At 42.5% G+C, this 17,200-nt stretch overlaps 1 protein-coding gene across 1 annotated transcript in view; it reads left to right on the forward strand.

The window, feature by feature from the left end:
• Nucleotides 1–9,326, forward strand: part of LOC128313255 (tigger transposable element-derived protein 1-like) — a 44,353-nt gene extending 35,027 nt beyond the window's left edge. The window contains exon 3 of the mRNA XM_053210756.1: nucleotides 8,602–9,326. Within this exon, the coding sequence (XP_053066731.1) occupies nucleotides 8,602–8,870 (269 nt within the window). The 3' untranslated portion in view covers nucleotides 8,871–9,326. The remainder of the gene's footprint in view (nucleotides 1–8,601) is intronic.
• The last annotated feature ends 7,874 nt before the right edge of the window (nucleotides 9,327–17,200 follow it).

Here is a 17,200-nt window from a genome sequence, read left to right on the forward strand (position 1 = left end):
CAGTCAGAGCAAAGGAAGAAAGGACAGAAATCTGTCTGCTCAGGGAATTGTAAGAAGCTTAGACTAACCAGGAACCAGTGAAAGGCAGAAGTAAATGAAGCTAGAAAAACAGATCCCTTACCCACACCACATTTGCAAAGAAGACAAGACCCTCCTTAACCCAAGGTCCTCCTCTTAGAACACCCAGACCTGTCCAATAGCAATAGAAACTCAAACCATGGCCAAGTGAGGGACACTAGCAGCTTGACTCTGGCATCTGTCCCACCTGAGACTAGAACTGACCCATTTGCATTTCCTCCTCCAGGCATGGGTCTATTAGAGCCAATTCAGCTGTCCTCTGCCCACATCACCAGGCACCTCTGATGAAAGTTCATATAGACCAATCAATCACACCAATTTTAATTAATCCTAATTGTCCTGTTGGGATTCCTTGCCAATAACTAAGATATGGTGAGTCACAGGCATGACTTCATCATGGCTCTCAGAATTTCCATGGATGTTGTAGGCTTCTGTGCACAATGGTAAGTATAAAGATGTGTGTGCATGTGTGTATATTCATCTCTGCAGCATAGTCTGAATAGTTCCTCAGACCACCATCTCCTCCCTCCAGTCTGTGGTCCCTCCTCTGGGAGTAAAGGGGGATCTCCTAGACAGATCAGAGATGGACACTGGTAAGGACCCATGACCTTCATTCAAAGAATCTATGGACAATTGCTTGATATTTTGTGTCTCCTTACCCTCATCTCTTGACACACTCATGGAGCTGTTTTCCTCATCCCTTAATGCATTCTGTCCTTATCCCCAAATGCGACATGCTCCTTCACATGGTCTTTGAACATGCTGTTCCCTCCACCTGGAATGTCCTTCCCATTTTCTGTCTGCCTAAAGAACTCTTAGCTCAAGTTATACCCCTCCTAAAGTCTGCTGTGATCCTCCTGGGAAGGGATCCTCTCTCTCTTCATAGTTCATAATCCAGGCCTCAATTTGAACCCCTCATGTTGAACTGAGGCTGGGGTCTGGAGGACTCTTCCAGGGCAGAAATTATATAACTTACATTTGTCTGTTCCCTAGCACCAAGCACATTTCTTACTACAGGGTAGCTATTCAATAAATGTGTGGGGGGAAATTCCACTTTATTGGGACTGAGATAGAGCACACATTTTTGTGAACAAGTTTAGTCAACCAATAAAGTTAATTTTTATTAAATCTGCATCATGATGTAAAGAATTCAAGGCAAATCTACAGTGCCCCAATCTTACATCAGTGCTGCCTGAACACCCACAAGTAAAAAGCAGAGGAAATATGTTAATTGAAATATTGGGGTTTGGGGGGAGAAGAAGACCTAGGGAATGTGGCCATTTTGCAAAGGCTGGTACAAAAGAGATGAACAATGTCTCTCCTATCAATGTATCTCCTATCTGAACCTCAGAGTCGCCTTGAGCCAGCCCAATTTAAGAAGCTTTTGTGTATCTTTCCAAACCAGACTAGACTCTTTCAGTGAGGAACAAGGAGATGTGTGAATGAGGCACTTCAACAACCAGGAGGAGCAGGTTCCACCTCCAGCTGCAGCTCCCATGACCAGCAGTGCAAGATTACACTTGGAGTTCTGGGTTACAAGGGGGAAAAGCCCATGGTGGGGAACTCCTTTGTGTCCCTATACTTGGAGCAGGTAATTTACATCAAATTGTGGCGGGAGGGTTCAAGTGGCAGAGTAAAAGGCAGGTTAAGAAGATGGGTAGCCAGGGGGCTCCTGGGTGACTCGGTCAGTTAAGCATTGGACTCGTGATTTAAGCTTAGGTCATGATCTCACAGGGTGGTGAACTGAGTGTGGAGCCTGCTTAAGATTCTCCCTCTCCCTCTGCCTCTCTCTCTCTCTCTCTCTCTCTCTCTCTCTCTCTCTCTCCCAAAGAAGGAAGAGCAGGAGGAGGAGCAGAAGGAGGAGGTGGTGAAGCAGGAGGAGGAGGGGGAGGGGAAGGGGAAGGAGAAAGAGAGTAGCCAGATAAGCTGGGGTCACATATAGGCTCCACCATGGACCAACCATGTAACCTTGAGGAAGATTCTTGACTTTGCCAAGGCTCAACTTTCTCATCTATAAAATTGAGGTAGCTTTCTGTGGGGCTGGTTGGGAAGACTATGTGTAGTGCTTAGTAATAAGTGGTGCCTATTATCCTATCTCCCCACCTGACAGTCATTACTGCCAGAAACAGAAAAGGTGTCCATCAGGATTCAGGGACTCATGGCTTTTGTGGTGAGGGTCAATCCAAAGCAGAATAAAGACCACAGTCTCATACTCTGAGTAAAGACCCTCCATCTCACAGTGCTCTCCAATGTTGTATTAATTAATGTTGTATTAATCATTTAATGCAGTATGGTGACCAGTTGAGAAAATTACTCTGTCCATGGTTTTGGCTATTTGAGATTCTTTTGGAAAAACAAAGGAAAGAAACTTCTGTCCTCCCTCATCACTTGATGATCTACTTGGCTCTGGTTGTGATGGGGAGGCATGGCAAAGCCCCTCATTTACCATAATACCACACAGCTCTTCAAGGGGGGAGTAAGTACATGGATGTAGAAGTCTTTCAAACACCTTAGATATCCTCTTCTTCTATGGGTGCTTGGTGAACATCAAATAGAATTATTGTTGATAGAAAAGTCACCTCTGTATTGGGTACTAGAGAGGACTATCATCTTGTTTGTGAATAAAATGAACTTCTGGGGTTTCCAGAGTTTCCCTACAAACCTATTAGAGTCACCCTGCTGCATAAAACACTTCCTGGGCACCTTCCAGTACTTCTCCTCGGAAGTACACAGGTTTTGGGAAGACAAGATAACCCACAAGGACCAGAGGTCAAAGCCAGACCGAGGTGGTGAGATGATCATTGGGGCAGTTTGGAAAGTAATTGGCAGCTTACTTATCAATATCACCTCCCCCCATGAACCCAACTAAGCTCCACGAGGACCCTGGGTTGGTCTCATTTGGCCCTGAATCTGTTGGATTTAGCACAGTGCCTGACACATAATAGCTGCTCAGTATTTCTTTGTCAAATGTTTGGGTGACAATCACGTATATTATTGTAAGAGGTAGCACAGTGGGTAAGGGGGAGGGCAGGCTGAGACCAGCCTGTGGTGTTCAAATCTAGCTCTACTACTTGTTACTATACAGTGTCAGGTAAACTGTTTTGACCTCTTCATTTAACTGTCTTAGTTTCTTAATTTGTAAAACAGGGACAGTAATAGTACTGACCTTGCAGGATTGCTGAGAGATTTAGATGAGTGAATGCATACACACACCTAGTGCCTAGCACATGTTTAGCACTAGATATTGTTATTATTACTGTTTTAATTATTTATTATTATATAAATATTATTTATTATTGTTATTATTACTGTTTATTATTACATAAATTATATCTTGAAATGTCTACAAAATATGACAACATTTAGAAAGGCATAGATGAGTGGGGTTCCCAGATATAAGGGAAGGTGGAGGAAGGTGGCACTGAGTCAAGCCTTGAAGGATTATCAATTTGTGAATGAACAATAATCTGGGTAGCACACAATCACAAATCCTCAGGTGCATAAAATAATAAGTGTTTATGACAGTAAATGTCAGCTAGGGGTGTGGTCTGTGCTAGGTTGGATGGGTGGCTCTAAACTGTAGGGTGGGATGGACATGTTAGCCCAGGCATAATCTTAAGATGATAGCACAGGTGCAAAAGAATAAAAGGAAACTCACAAGGCTGCTTAAAACCTAGACCATGGGGGACGGGATGGGGGAAAAATGTTACAGAGAGGGAGGGAGTCAAACCATAAGAGACTCTTAAGGACTGAGAACAAACTGAAGGTTGATGGGGAGGGGAAAGTGGGTGATGAGCATGGAGGAGGGCACTTGTTGGGATGAGCACTGGGTGTTGTATGGAAACCAATTTGACAATAAATTATATTTAAAAATAAACTTAGATAAAATAATAAATAAAATTCTTGAAAAAAAACCCAGCTAGGCTTAGAACTGGTACCTTGTCACTTCTGCCTCATCCAGAATAAGATATGACTGAGCCCAATGTCAAGGTGGAAATATACTCTACCCCTGTGGTGAGAGGAGCTGGCACCTTCACACAGCAAAGGGAATGCTTATTGGGAAGCATGAATAATTGAAGATAAGGATGCCATCTTCCCAAGAAGAAGAGAGTAGAGAGAGGCCATCCTGGAAGCAAATGTGTGGGGGCCATGGCAGGATTGTAAGGTGGCTGGTTGGACTGGAGAGGAAGGTCCTTGGATCAAGCATGTGAAGAAAGGCTTGGGGAGATTGTCACCAATAGCAGCCAGATTTAGACAGGTCAGATAAATCCAATGGCTTCCTCTTGCACTTGGAATCAAACCTAAAGGTACTAAACTGAAGCATCTTGTAGCACTAAGAAGTAAGGAAGTACTAAACTAAACAAAACAAAAATCAAACAAAACCTAAAAATCAAACAACCAAAAAATCACAATAGTAGTATTTTAGAGAGACCCAGGAGCAAATGGAAAGAGCCCCAGTGGCCAAATTTGGAACAACTTGAGCAAGAAAATAAATAAAGTAGTATTGGTTTATAACTCAAAGTGTAAAATAAACATCTAAACTGATATAAATAGAAAATAAATTAAATAAATAGAGTAGACAGATATCCTATGAAGAAAAAAGTCAAAGCTCTTACCTAATCAGTAAGACCCCATATACTCTAGCCCCTGCCTACCTCTCTGACCTCATCCTCTTATCCACAGTGTTCTAACTACACTGCATTTCCTGGGAGCTTTGCATCTGTTATGCCTCTACGTGGAACATTCTCTTTTTTTAAGTTTATTTATTTTGAGAGAGAGAGAGAGAGAGAGAATCCCAAGCAGGCGCCTCACTGTCAGCACACAGCCTGAAGGAGGGCTCAATCTCATGAACTGAACCGTGAGATCATGACCTGAGCTGAAACTAAGAGTTGGATGCTTAACTGACTGAGCCACCCAGGCACCCCTACATGGAACATTCCGCCTCCAGTTCTTCACCTCTTGTCACTCAGGTCTCAGCTCAAATGTCACTTTCACAGAGGAGTCTTCCCTGACCATTCCCTCTTCCTTTGCCTCCTTATTTCCTTCATAGCACTTAGTTTTTCGAACATAGTCTTATTTATTTTTTTATTAACTTGTTTATTTGTGTTCTCCTCTAGTTTACAAAATAAACCATGAGAACAGTAGCTTTGTATGCATTCTTTACTACTGGGTCCCTAATGCCAGGCACACAGTAGGTGCTCAGTAAGTATTTATGGAATAAATGGGTGAGTAAGTGACTACCTATTGACCTCCATATTCATGAAGCCAGGCAGAGTGCCTATCATGGAATAAGGATGAATACTGTTTTTTTGATGTGTGCATGGATTAACATATAAGTCAATGAGGAGATTGATGAATGAGCAAAGAAAATAAGGACTGAGTATGAATAAGTGAGTAAAATATGTCTGTAAGATCTTGGGCTGGGCCCATGTAACACAACAGTAGTGAATTCATCAGTCCAGGTTCATTCTGCAAAGTTGACTGCATATTGAGCTAGAGGAGAGCTGCACTGGTTGGATTTATGGATCATTTGGACCTCAGCTTTTGGAAATGCCTGTTTGGTGTAGGGAAGGGAGGATGCCTGTGAACCTCTCTTCTCTGAACACTTAATGAGGCTTTTGGAACAGATCATTTAGAGAAGATGCTCATCTCTATGAGGCCCAAGGTATAAAAATAGAGGGATTTACTTATTGAAATGACTCCTCACCATATTTTCCCTATGTGGCATAATGATTAAAACTCATAAATTACCATTAAGTGTGAAGTGAACAAACAGTGAGTCTGTGAGTATCTCCTCTATCTCAGAACTGGGTCTTGGGAGCCCTCAGGGAAGATGTGATGTCCTGCAGCAAGACACTTTAACTGGTAGTCCAGAAGCCACAACAGGAAAGAATTCCAAGGGACTCAAGGTCCCCAGACATAGAGAGAATGAACACATAGCCTCTGGAACCTGCTGCTGGGGTGGGGAGGGTCAAGAATGATGAAGGACTGAGGATACCTCACCATCAGGTGAAGACTTCTGTCAAGTTTTTTTTTTTTATGTTAAATATAATTTATTGTCAAATTGGCTTCCATACAACACCAAGTGCTCATCCCAACAGGTGCCCTCTTCTCTCAGGTTCTGTAGCTACACAGAAATGTAAAGGTTCTGTGTGTGTATAGCGTGTCAAGTGTGGACCACACCCCACCCCTTTGAAGCAGCAAATCTGTAGTGCAATCCTGTTCCACCCAGTGGAAGGCATCTGGCATCTGAGGACTGTGGAGAAAGGAAAAATGCCCTGCTTGTCCTATGTGGTCCCAGTGGGGCTTAGAGTGGTGAATCCCAAACTAGGTATTGAATCAGCATCTTCTTAAAATTTTTAAAACAGAAGTTGCCAGGTCCAAGCCTGGACCAATGGGTCAGAATCTGTCAGGATGGGGCTCAGAGAAGCTGTGTTTTTAAAAACTCCTTGAGTACCTTACTTGCCTTCTCCCTATCATCAAAATAGAAATGAAAAAAGTGAATGGGGCAATTGTTTCCTGGCACTAGATGAAGTACAGAACCACGACCCCTAAAAGAAGGGAAACACTTACCAGGAAGACACCACGTCTGTTTCCCAGCATGTTTGCCCAGGAACACTTTTCAAAGTGAAGCAGAAAGAGGGAAACCCAAGCAGACTGCAGTGGTCTGATGAAACTGAGCAGAGTTTGGAGTCTGGGCTGCTACAGTGGTTGGAATTTGTGGCGTGGGGCACTGGAGAGGAGAGCTGCCATAAGGTGGTGTGGGCATGTCCCATGGGGCTTTGGGTGAAGCCTGGTCTTTGGAAGCCCAGAGCAGAACTCAGTGGGGGCTAGCAGAAGGCAGCTGCTTAGGGTCTGAGAACAAAACAGATAATGCCAGAGGCTGTGCAGGGCTTGGCACTCCAGCTCAGCTAGAATAGAGAAGACTCAGTGTGCATCTCAGGAAAGACTGCTGAATGGCCATGTATTAGAGTAAGGCCAAACTCTACAGCAGGCTTTCTCAGCCTCAGCACTACTGATACTTTGAACAGATAATTTTTTGTTGCGAAGGTTGTCGTATACATTGTATGATGTTTAGCTGCTCCCCCCACTAGATGCCAATAACACCTCCATTTGTGACAACTCAGAATGACTCTAAACATTGCAAAATGCCCTCTGGGGGACAAAATCACCCTCCGGTGAGAACCACTTCCCTAGATTCAGGGCCCCAACTCATGATTAATGAAAACACTAGAATAAACCACTCCTACACCAGTCCTACCAAAAAATAAAACAAAGCCAAATGGGATTAAGAGGATTCACAAGTAATTTAAATGTCTTTAAAAACTCACATCCCCTAAAGGAAAACAACATAATCCAGCCTGTCTATATCACATCATCTACAATATCCAGCTTACAATAAAACATTACTAGGCAAGCAAAGTAGGAAAATGTGACCCATAATCAAGAAATTGGTAGTTACTTAATGACACTGTATTGTATATACCAAAGTTGCTTGCTAAGAGAGTAGTTCTCATTATAAGAAAAAGAATTTGTACTCATGTGATGTTATAGATACTAACTAAATTTATTTTCGTGATCACTTCACAGTATATGCATATATCAAATCATTATGTTGTACACTTCAAAATTATGTATTATGTCAATTATATCTCAACCAAAATAGAGAGAAAGGAAATTGGTAGTGATACGAACAGATTCTTAAATGGCACAGGTATTGGAATTAGCAAAGCAACCCTAAATCAGCTATTATAAATATGTTCAAAAACTAAAAAAGAATAGATGTATATGATGAACACAGAAATGGAGAATTCCAGCAGAGAAATGGGAACTATGAAAAAAAATCAAATAGAAATGATAAAACTGAAAATTCCAGTATTTGTAATGAAAAATTCACTAGATGGTGTTAACAACAGATTGAAGACGGCAGAATAAAGGGGCAGGAAACACGGAGCTAGATCAATAGAAATGATTCAATATGAAAGCAGAGTAAAAAGAGTTTTCTAAAAAATGAACAATTACTTTATACAGTCAATTGTTTTTAGTCAAACATGTCAAAATTATTCAGTTGGGAAAGAAAGTCTTGTCAGCAAATAGTGTCACATCACAACTCATAGTGTCTCATATCACAACTGAATAGTGATATGAGAAAAAAAAAAGAACCCCACGCCATATTCAAAAGTCAACTTGAGATGAACTGTATATTTAAACCTAAAATCTAACACCTGGAAGAAGACAGGAGCACATTCTGGGTAAGCCAAGGTTTTTTAAGTGGGACACAAAGAGCAAAGAACAATAACTATATAAAAATGATAAATTGGATGCCATCAAAATTAAAACCTTTTGTTCCTCAAAAGATACCATTAAAAAAATTGATTCACCACACATGATAGCTACACTTGTGGTGAGCACAGCATAACACATACAGAAATGAATCACTATATTGTACAACTGAGACTAATGTAACATTGTATGTCTACTATACTCAAATTAAAAAAAAAACTAATTGATTCACTGTTCTAGATGCCATGAAGAATATTCATGATTCATGGGAAAAATTCAAAATATCAACATGGAAAGGAATTTGGAAGAAGTTTATTCCAACACTCATGGGTGACTTTGATGGGTTCAAGACTTCGGTGGGATACGTATCTACAGATGTGGTGGGAACATCAAGAGAACTAGAATTAGAAGTGGAGCCTGGAGGTGGGACTGAATCTCTGCAATCTCATGATCAAACTTTAACAGATGAGGAGTTGCTTCTTCTGATGAGCAAGAAAGTGGTTTCTTGAGATGGAATCTACTCCTGGTGAAGATGTGGTGAACATTGTTGAAATGACAACAGAGGATTTAGAATATTACATGAACTTAGTTGATAAAGGAGTGGCAGGGCTTGAGAGGATTGTCTCCATTTTAAAAGAAGTTCTGCTGTGGGTAAAATGCTACCAAATAGCATCGCATGCTGCAGAGAAATCGTTTGTGAAAGAAGTGAAATCGTGAAATTGTGAAAGAAGAAAAGAGTCAATCAACACAGCAAACTTCATTGTCTTAGTTTGAGAAATTGCTGCAGTCACCCAAGCCTTCAGCATCGAGGCAAGACCCTCAACCAGCAAAAAGATTACAACTTGCTGAAAGCTCAGATGCTGGTTAGCACCTTTTAGCAATAAATATGTTATAATTAAGGCATGTACACTGTCTTTTTAGACATAATGCTATTGCACACTTAACAGACAACAGAATAGTGTGAACATAACTTTTACATGCACTGGGAAAACAAAAAATTCATTTGACTCACTTTATTGAGACAATTTGTTTTATTGCAGTGGTCTGGAACTGAATCTGCAGTATCTTTGAGGTATGCCTATATAGTTAATTGATTTTTGATAAAGCTATCAGAGCAATTTAGTGGAATAAAAGAAGTATTTCCACAAATGGTACTGGAACAAATACATAACTGCACAGGGAAAAATTAACTTTAACCTCCACCTTACACCAGACAAAAATTCAATTTATACTGGATCAAAGACATAAATGTAAATGCCCAAACGCTACAGCCCCATGCTTCTAGAAGAAAACCTATGAGAAAATCTTCACGGTCTTGAAGTAGATTTCTCAGACAAGGCCTTAAAAGCATAAACCATGAAGAGTTGGTAAACTTGAATTCACTAAAATTTTAAATGTTCACCAAAAGACATCTTTAAGAGAAAGAAAAGGCAAACTATATACTGGAAAAAGGTATTGGTATATCTGACATACATCTGACAAAAGGCTTGTAGTATATCTATATTTGCTCTATCTTCTATCTATCATCTACCTATCTTCTATCATCTCCTACAACTCAATAATTAAATATAATACCCAAAAAGATGAGCTAAAAACTTGAAAAGCCACGTCATAAAAATATATTTGAATGACAAATAGGCTTATGAAAACCATTTGTCATCAGCGAAATTCAAATTACAACTCTAATAAGATTCTACTTTATACCCACTAAAATACCTGTCATCACAAAATGTTGAAAACAGGGATGCCTGGATGGCTCAGTCAGTTGAGCATCTGACTCTTAATTTCTGCTCAGGTCATGATCCCAGGATCATGGGATTGAGCCCCGTGTTGGGCTCCACGCTGAGCATGGAGTCTGCTTAAGATTTTCTTTCTCTCTCTCTCTCCCTCTTTCTCCCTCTCCCTCTTCTCTCCCTCTCTTTCTAAAATAAATTAAAAAAAAACACACAAAATGTTGAAAACAATGTAGAGCAATGAAAGCTGTCATATATTGCTGGTGGGTGTGTAAAATGTTACAAGCACTTTAGAAAACTCTTTGGCAATTTCTTGCAAAATTAGCTGTATCCCTACTCTGTGACCTAGCAGTCAGCTCTGATGTCAGCTTCATTGCTAGTGGAGATGGTGAACAAAGAGGTAAACAAATGAAGACACAAGATAATTTTAGATTGTAGATGTGATCTGATAGTGCTTTAACCTGCTTAGCAAGGTTGTACTGGTGGCAGCTGCTGTTATTTTTATCAATCCATGAGATCCTTGAAGGCAGAGATGGTTCTGAATCATTCTGAGCCTCTAGCGCAATGCTTGAAGACATTCAAAATGTGTTTTACTGAATGGCTGGCTTGGAATGTGTAAATGAACCAAAATAATGAATGGAAATTGATGAACCCAAACCCACAATTAAAAGAAAGCAATTAAGCCCCACATCATGAAATACTAATAATGTGAATGGGCACTTAGAGAAGGGAGATAGGCTGGAGAAGTCTGGGAAGGCTTCTTGGAGGAGGTCAATTCTGAACTGGTTCTCCAAAGACGGTTCAGAGGCCAGCGGGTGAATAAGAGAACCAGACTGGGCTGGAGGGGATGACTCAGACAAGAAGGAGAACACTCTGGAGAGAAGCCTGGTTGGAGACACATTGTGCTTCTGTGTTAATAGCCCTGTAGGCAGGTGGCATAGAAGACTCTGCTGATGACAGTCGTGTAACAACAGGGGGTTCTTCTCAGCCCTCTGCCAGGCACTCAGCTGGCTCACAGCCTACCAGCACTCAAAATAGTTGTGTAGGGCTCTCTAGGTGGTGGCCTAAGGGTGATTGTTGCCCCTGTGCTGTCCTCTTTTGGCCCTAGTGGAGTGTCTGACCTACATTAGGCCACTCTCTGAGCACTCTTGACTGACCTCCCAGCAAGCTGCTGCTGGAGGGGCTCATTCCAGAAGTGATTTGTGACTGCAGCAGGGCTGGGGGAGGAAGTGGGGTGGGACCAGAGCCAGCCTGAGCCCTGACCTCAGATGTAAACTAGCTGCACTAATTTTTTGAAAAACAAAATCCCATTTTTAAAATTGAATCATAAACCTAACCTAGAACATTTTTAAAACATCAATGAACCATTTCAAACTAGAAACTTAATTTTTTTCCTAAATGAAAGACCTAGAATGATGGTCTTCAAACATCAGTGATGAAGATCAGCTTCACCTGATGGACCTGTTAGCCCACCGATGGCTGGGCCCCACTCCAAAGTTTCCCACCATGTGGGTCTGGGGTGAGGCCTAGGAACTTGTATTTCAAAGGAATTGCCAGGTGGTATTGATGCTTCTGGTCCAGGGATCACACTTGAGAACCACTAATCCTGATGATCTGGGAGCATCATGGTATACTCCAGACCCAAATGCCCAGCTTTTTGGTTTTCATTCTTCTTAAATTCCTAATTTGGGATGACAACCATAACACTGGCAACTGTACTTCTCCAGTGGCTACCTCTAATGCTGTGATTCCTAATGTTCTTGGTTGTTTAAGATTTCCCCTGAAAATCTGGTGTTAAAATTCATGCGAGCCATTTCCACAGTAAAATGCATGTACACAGTATTTTACCTGAACTTTGCTGAGGTTGAATCCAGACCATAATTTCCAGACCAGCATAAAACTGGCCAGGAGTGGGCCACACCTCTACTCAAGAGCAGGGCTTCAGTGCTGTCTGCTGTGTGATTTTAAGCTAACTGCTTCCCCTCTCTGGGACTATGAAATAAGGCTAATCAAACCTTTGGATTATGTTCAGAGAATGGGTCTTTTAGAGGAAGCTGGAGAACAAATCTTCATTTTTTATTTGAAATTCTATTTTTATTGTTTAAAATGTTGGCCATGTGTAAGTTAAAACACAAGCACACCACACACTGCTGCATTTTAGTTTTCTGAATACGTGTACACAGTCTTTTTCATGAAATCCAAATCAATAGCTAATTAAAAATCTCGAAAGCCTTTGTGGTGTGGTGCATACAAATGAAATTTAAAAAAATCCTTGGCTGTGTTAGTTTTTAGTTCTCATGTATATAGCAATGAAATCACGCTAAAATGGCAAATAACTCAAGCTAAGTAAATGTGGTATAAATATTAAACATGCACCATCCTCCCCAGGTTGTTTGAGACTCAAGTGGGAAAATGTATGTGAAAGAACTTTAGAAATGTGTTGTCCGCATTTAAAGATTATTTTGATTGGTACGCCCATCATCATAAGGCCTGTGGGGTTGAAACCCTTTCAGGAGCTCCCTTTCACAAGCTCCTTTCTGCTAGTCTCCAAAACCCATTTCCTTCACACGCGAGTATTTTCAGGTGGGAGGTAGGTGGGAGGCTCTCCTTTGAGAGAAGCTCAACTCGTCAACATCTAAATCCTAGTGTGAGTGTGTGTACATATGTGTGTACCCAGGCTGGTGTGTGCCTGTTTGTGTGCCTGGGAAGATGTGTGCACATGTGTGGATGCCTGGGCAGGTATGTGCATGTGTGTGTGTCTGGGCAGGTGTATGCATGTGTGAGTGTTCCTGGGCAGATGTATGCATGTGTATGCTGGTTTGTGTGCCTGAGCAGGTGTGTGCATATGTGTGTGTGGTCTTTATGAATGTATGTATGTATGAATGTATGCCTCCCATTCCTTCTCCCTCTGTCTCACTCTCCAAATGCGTGCTTGCGCGCGCGCGCGCACACACACACACACACACACACACACACAGAAATAACAAATGATACATAAAAGCCGTGAGCTGCCCTTTGCTTGTCCCGCAGGCTCTGTCCCCATGTTGGCTCTCTTGTCCTGCTTTCCCAGAGTCATCAACAGCTTCAGAGTTTTTTCAGTGAGCTCACCACTGAGGTCCCAATGGTCAGTCAATGACTCCCTGGCTGTGCAATTAGTGTCCACCTCACACAACAAGCAGGTTCTAATAGGCTCCAGGTCCCCTGCCCTGAAGTTCCCATCTCCTGCTGTGGTGACGTCTTCAGCCAAGCTGCCCTCATTAAGGCTCCTGGCTGTCCTCACCTGACACCGCCTAGACCAGGCTGAGTCTGGGAGGTAGATGGAGCTGTAGCCTGGGAGCAAGGACACCAGGTCCCAGACGGGCCCCACTCTGCCTAACTTGTGAGCATTGGATTATGCCCCTTCCCTCTCCAGGCCTCAGTATCTTCATGTATAAAACGTGAACAGTTGAATTAGGACTATGGTTCTAAGGCTTTCATGGAGCAGTGGGGCCCTTTGAAGAGCTAATGAAGCAATGGGGTCCTCTCCCCAGCAGGGCACACATAAACATACATGCAAAAATAATGTATGTTTGATTTCAGGGGTTCAGAAATCTTCTAGAGCCCATCCATAAGCCCCTAGGATAGCCCTGAGTTTCTTCCCAGCACTAACAACTACACACAGTGATACGAAACTCTCCTCTCTCTACCTCAGTCTGTCTCTCCCTCTCTTTTTGTCCCTCAGTGTGGTTACAGGGATCAAAAGAGGAGAAATCTGAACATGGGAGGGATGGCTCATATTATCAACACGCAGGCCTCTCTACACCTCCTTATTGACTCCATGATAATAAAATCTACCATTTATTAAGCACCTACATAGTGTCAAATGATGTACTAAGAGCTATGTATAATCATTTAAATTTCAAATTAATCCTCTGAGAGGGGTTCTATTGCCCCCATTTTGTAGGTGAGAAAATTGATCACTATATTTTAATTACCTTGCTTGAGATCATGCAGTCTAAGTGGCAAAGAACAGATTAAGTTTGACTGAGATAGAATAACTAGATAATGGGTTGTCCAGGCTGTCTGTCACAGTGATGACTTTTATGCACTGGAGGAAATAGAAGAAGTGATCCCTGGGCTGAAAGAATAGGGCATCTATTCAAGGACAGACAGATAAACATGCACACACATGTTGGTGCACACATAAATGCACACATGCACATAGACACACATGCACACACACGCACATACACATAGGCACACACACAGGGACTGAAGAAACTGTTAGACCAGTATACATGGACATGGAAGTCAAAGGAATCTTGGATTGAGGTGCCTGGAAGGACCAGGAAAAGAAGTTAATCAGGGGCACTTCCTGGAGGAGGTAAAACTGGGGTAAACTTGAAAAAAAAGGGGGAGGAAAGATAATTAGACAGTGAAGGATGAAGAGGGGCACCTCTCAGGCAGAAGGGCTCTCTGGAAGCATAGGGAGGGCAGAGGGAGACTGGGGTCATTCCTGTTTGGCAAACATTTAGTGAGCACCTACTATGTTACTATGTGCACTCTGCTGCAGTGTGACAGGTCCTGTCCTTCAGCCGCTCAGTGTCTAGTGAGGGTGACAGGAGGCATGCAGCCATGTCAGTGATGTGACTCATGCAGCCAAAGGGTCTGTAAAGAGCCTATGGTCATCGTGTAGCCGCCAAGACATGGCTTCAGAGCCAGTCAGTCCTGGGTTTGAATCCCAGCCCTGCCACTCACTATCTACATGGTGAGCTTGTTACTTACCTGCTCGAGCCTCAATCTTCTCATGAGTAAAATGGGGATAATCACAGGCTTTGCCTTGAAGAGTTGTCGAAAGTGTTAAATGAGATAGACAATGCATCTCAAGGGCTTAGCACAGTGCTGACCAAGAATAAGCACTAAACAGTTGTGACTTTTATTGCCGTCATCATTTAGAGCTGTAATAAAGTTATTAGCATGATGCCTGGCACATACTAGGTACTTAAGTATTAGTGCCTGTTCATTCAAGATAGAGGGAAAAATGCTTTTTGTTCAGGAGGAAAAGGAAAGTGTCTGCTTTGCTCCCTTGACTGATGTCCAGGGAGCGAATCACACAGTTCTTTAGGAGAGGGGCGACGTGCTAATGAACTGCACAGATTTAGAGAACTGGACCCCATCAGTGACAACTGGTAACTCTGACAGGTGAAATTGAACACTTAGGACATTTCACTTGATTCCTTTCAAACACCCAGAGAGAGACAGTCCTACATCTCGGCTTTTCCCTTAATTGGTCACATTTTGAAGCATGCTGCTTACTTGTGACCCTGGAGTTAATAAACAGCCAGTCAGAGCCCTCACTGTATCGAAAGCAGTTTACAGGAAGGAGATTTGCTGGGTGCCAACAATCATCCACTGGGGTTTTAGAGCAAATTACCCATCCGTCAATTTCTCTTCTCCTAGGAGGTATTGTTTCAGACCAAGGGATCCTTGCTAGAAGTGAGATCAATAAATAGAAATTTGGATTTACTCCAAAGGCACCTAAAACACACCATATCCCCAACTGGCTCCATTTTCTCACCCTCCCCCACAAAGCAAATCTCCTTTCTGTCTCAGCTGGCCTTGAGCTGTAGGCTCAGCATCCTCCTTGCCAACCCCCTCCCTCCTCACCTTTAATCAATCACCAAATCTGATGGTTCCCCTTCCAAGGTGTCTCTCCACTCCCATTCCCACCACCCTAGACCCTCGTCTGGTGCTAATGAGACACCTGCTATTGTCTCCTAAAGGCTCCCCCGGCCGCCATTCTTGCTCCCTTTCAAGCTATTCTCCGTGTGGCTGCAAAGGAGATCCTTCTAAAATGCAAATTCAGTCCCATCATGCTTCGATTAAAACTTTTCAAAGGCTCCCTGTTAACTTCAGGGTAAAGTCTCAGATTCATATGATGGCAAGCAAGGTGCTTCAAGATCCCAAGGCTGCTTACCTCCCCACCTCCTTGCTCCTTTCTTGTGCTACAATGAATGCTTCAGCAGGACCACAGGCCCTAAAAAGATTCCTGGTTTTTCCCAGCTATGCATCCAATCCCTGGATGCCCTCCTTTCCTGGTTGGCCTGGAAACTTCATCCCTTGCCCTCCTGTGAAGCTCCACCACTGATATTACCTGTGTGAAGCCTTCTCCAACAGCCATCTCTCCTAGAAACGGAATTTATCACCCTGTCTTGTAACTATGTGAATAAATTTCGATCATTAAATACATCTTACTGTATTAAAACTCCTTAGATTCCAGCCCATTCTCTATTTCAAACTGAGAATGAGGTCTGGATCCTTGCATCTTTGTATCCAAAGTGTGGAGCCCAACAGGCTTCACATGGATAATTTCATTTCACCTTTACAATATTCCCATTGTACTATTAGTACCCCTGGGTACTATTAGTATTTCCATTTTACACAGAAAGAAACTGATGCTCAGAGAGATTAAGCAACTTGTCCAAGATCATACAAGCAGTAAGTGTCGGAGACAGACTTGAATTCTGGTCTAAGTGACTTGAAAGGGTTCAAGAAACGTTGGTTTCTTTACTGGATGTTGATCAGGCACTCATTCTTTCAAGTCACCCTCCCCACCCTGAAAACACATTTAGAGCAAAAACCTAAAGGACGTTAATGGAACTGTTTAGGTAAATACTTCATGTACTGAGGGAGTCTATGTATACAAACTTTTTCAAAACAAAACTGTGAACATGTAGTCATGGGAAAAGCCTGAATTTAGAGAACTGGGGTTTGGAACAACTCTGATCACTTTTTTTTTTTAACGTTTATTTATTTTTGAGACAGAGAGAGACAGAGCATGAACGGGGGAGGGTCAGAGAGAGGGAGACCCAGAATCCGAAACAGGCTCCAGGCTCCAAGCTGTCAGCACAGAGCCCGACGCGGGGCTCGAACTCACGGACTGCGAGATCATGACCTGAGCCGAAGTTGGCCGCTTAACAGACTGAGCCACCTAGGCACCCCTCTGATCACCTTTTTGTTGCATCACTTTCCTCAAGCGAAAAGCTTCAGGTGACTGCATCTGGAATGGTGGGTACCAGGAGGCTGTGAGTGAGGGTGGTGACAGCATCCATTAGGAACTGTAACAG

The sequence above is a fragment of the Acinonyx jubatus genome, chromosome E2, assembly GCF_027475565.1.
Source record: "Acinonyx jubatus isolate Ajub_Pintada_27869175 chromosome E2, VMU_Ajub_asm_v1.0, whole genome shotgun sequence".
In the NCBI taxonomy this organism is placed as follows: Eukaryota; Metazoa; Chordata; class Mammalia; order Carnivora; family Felidae; genus Acinonyx; species Acinonyx jubatus.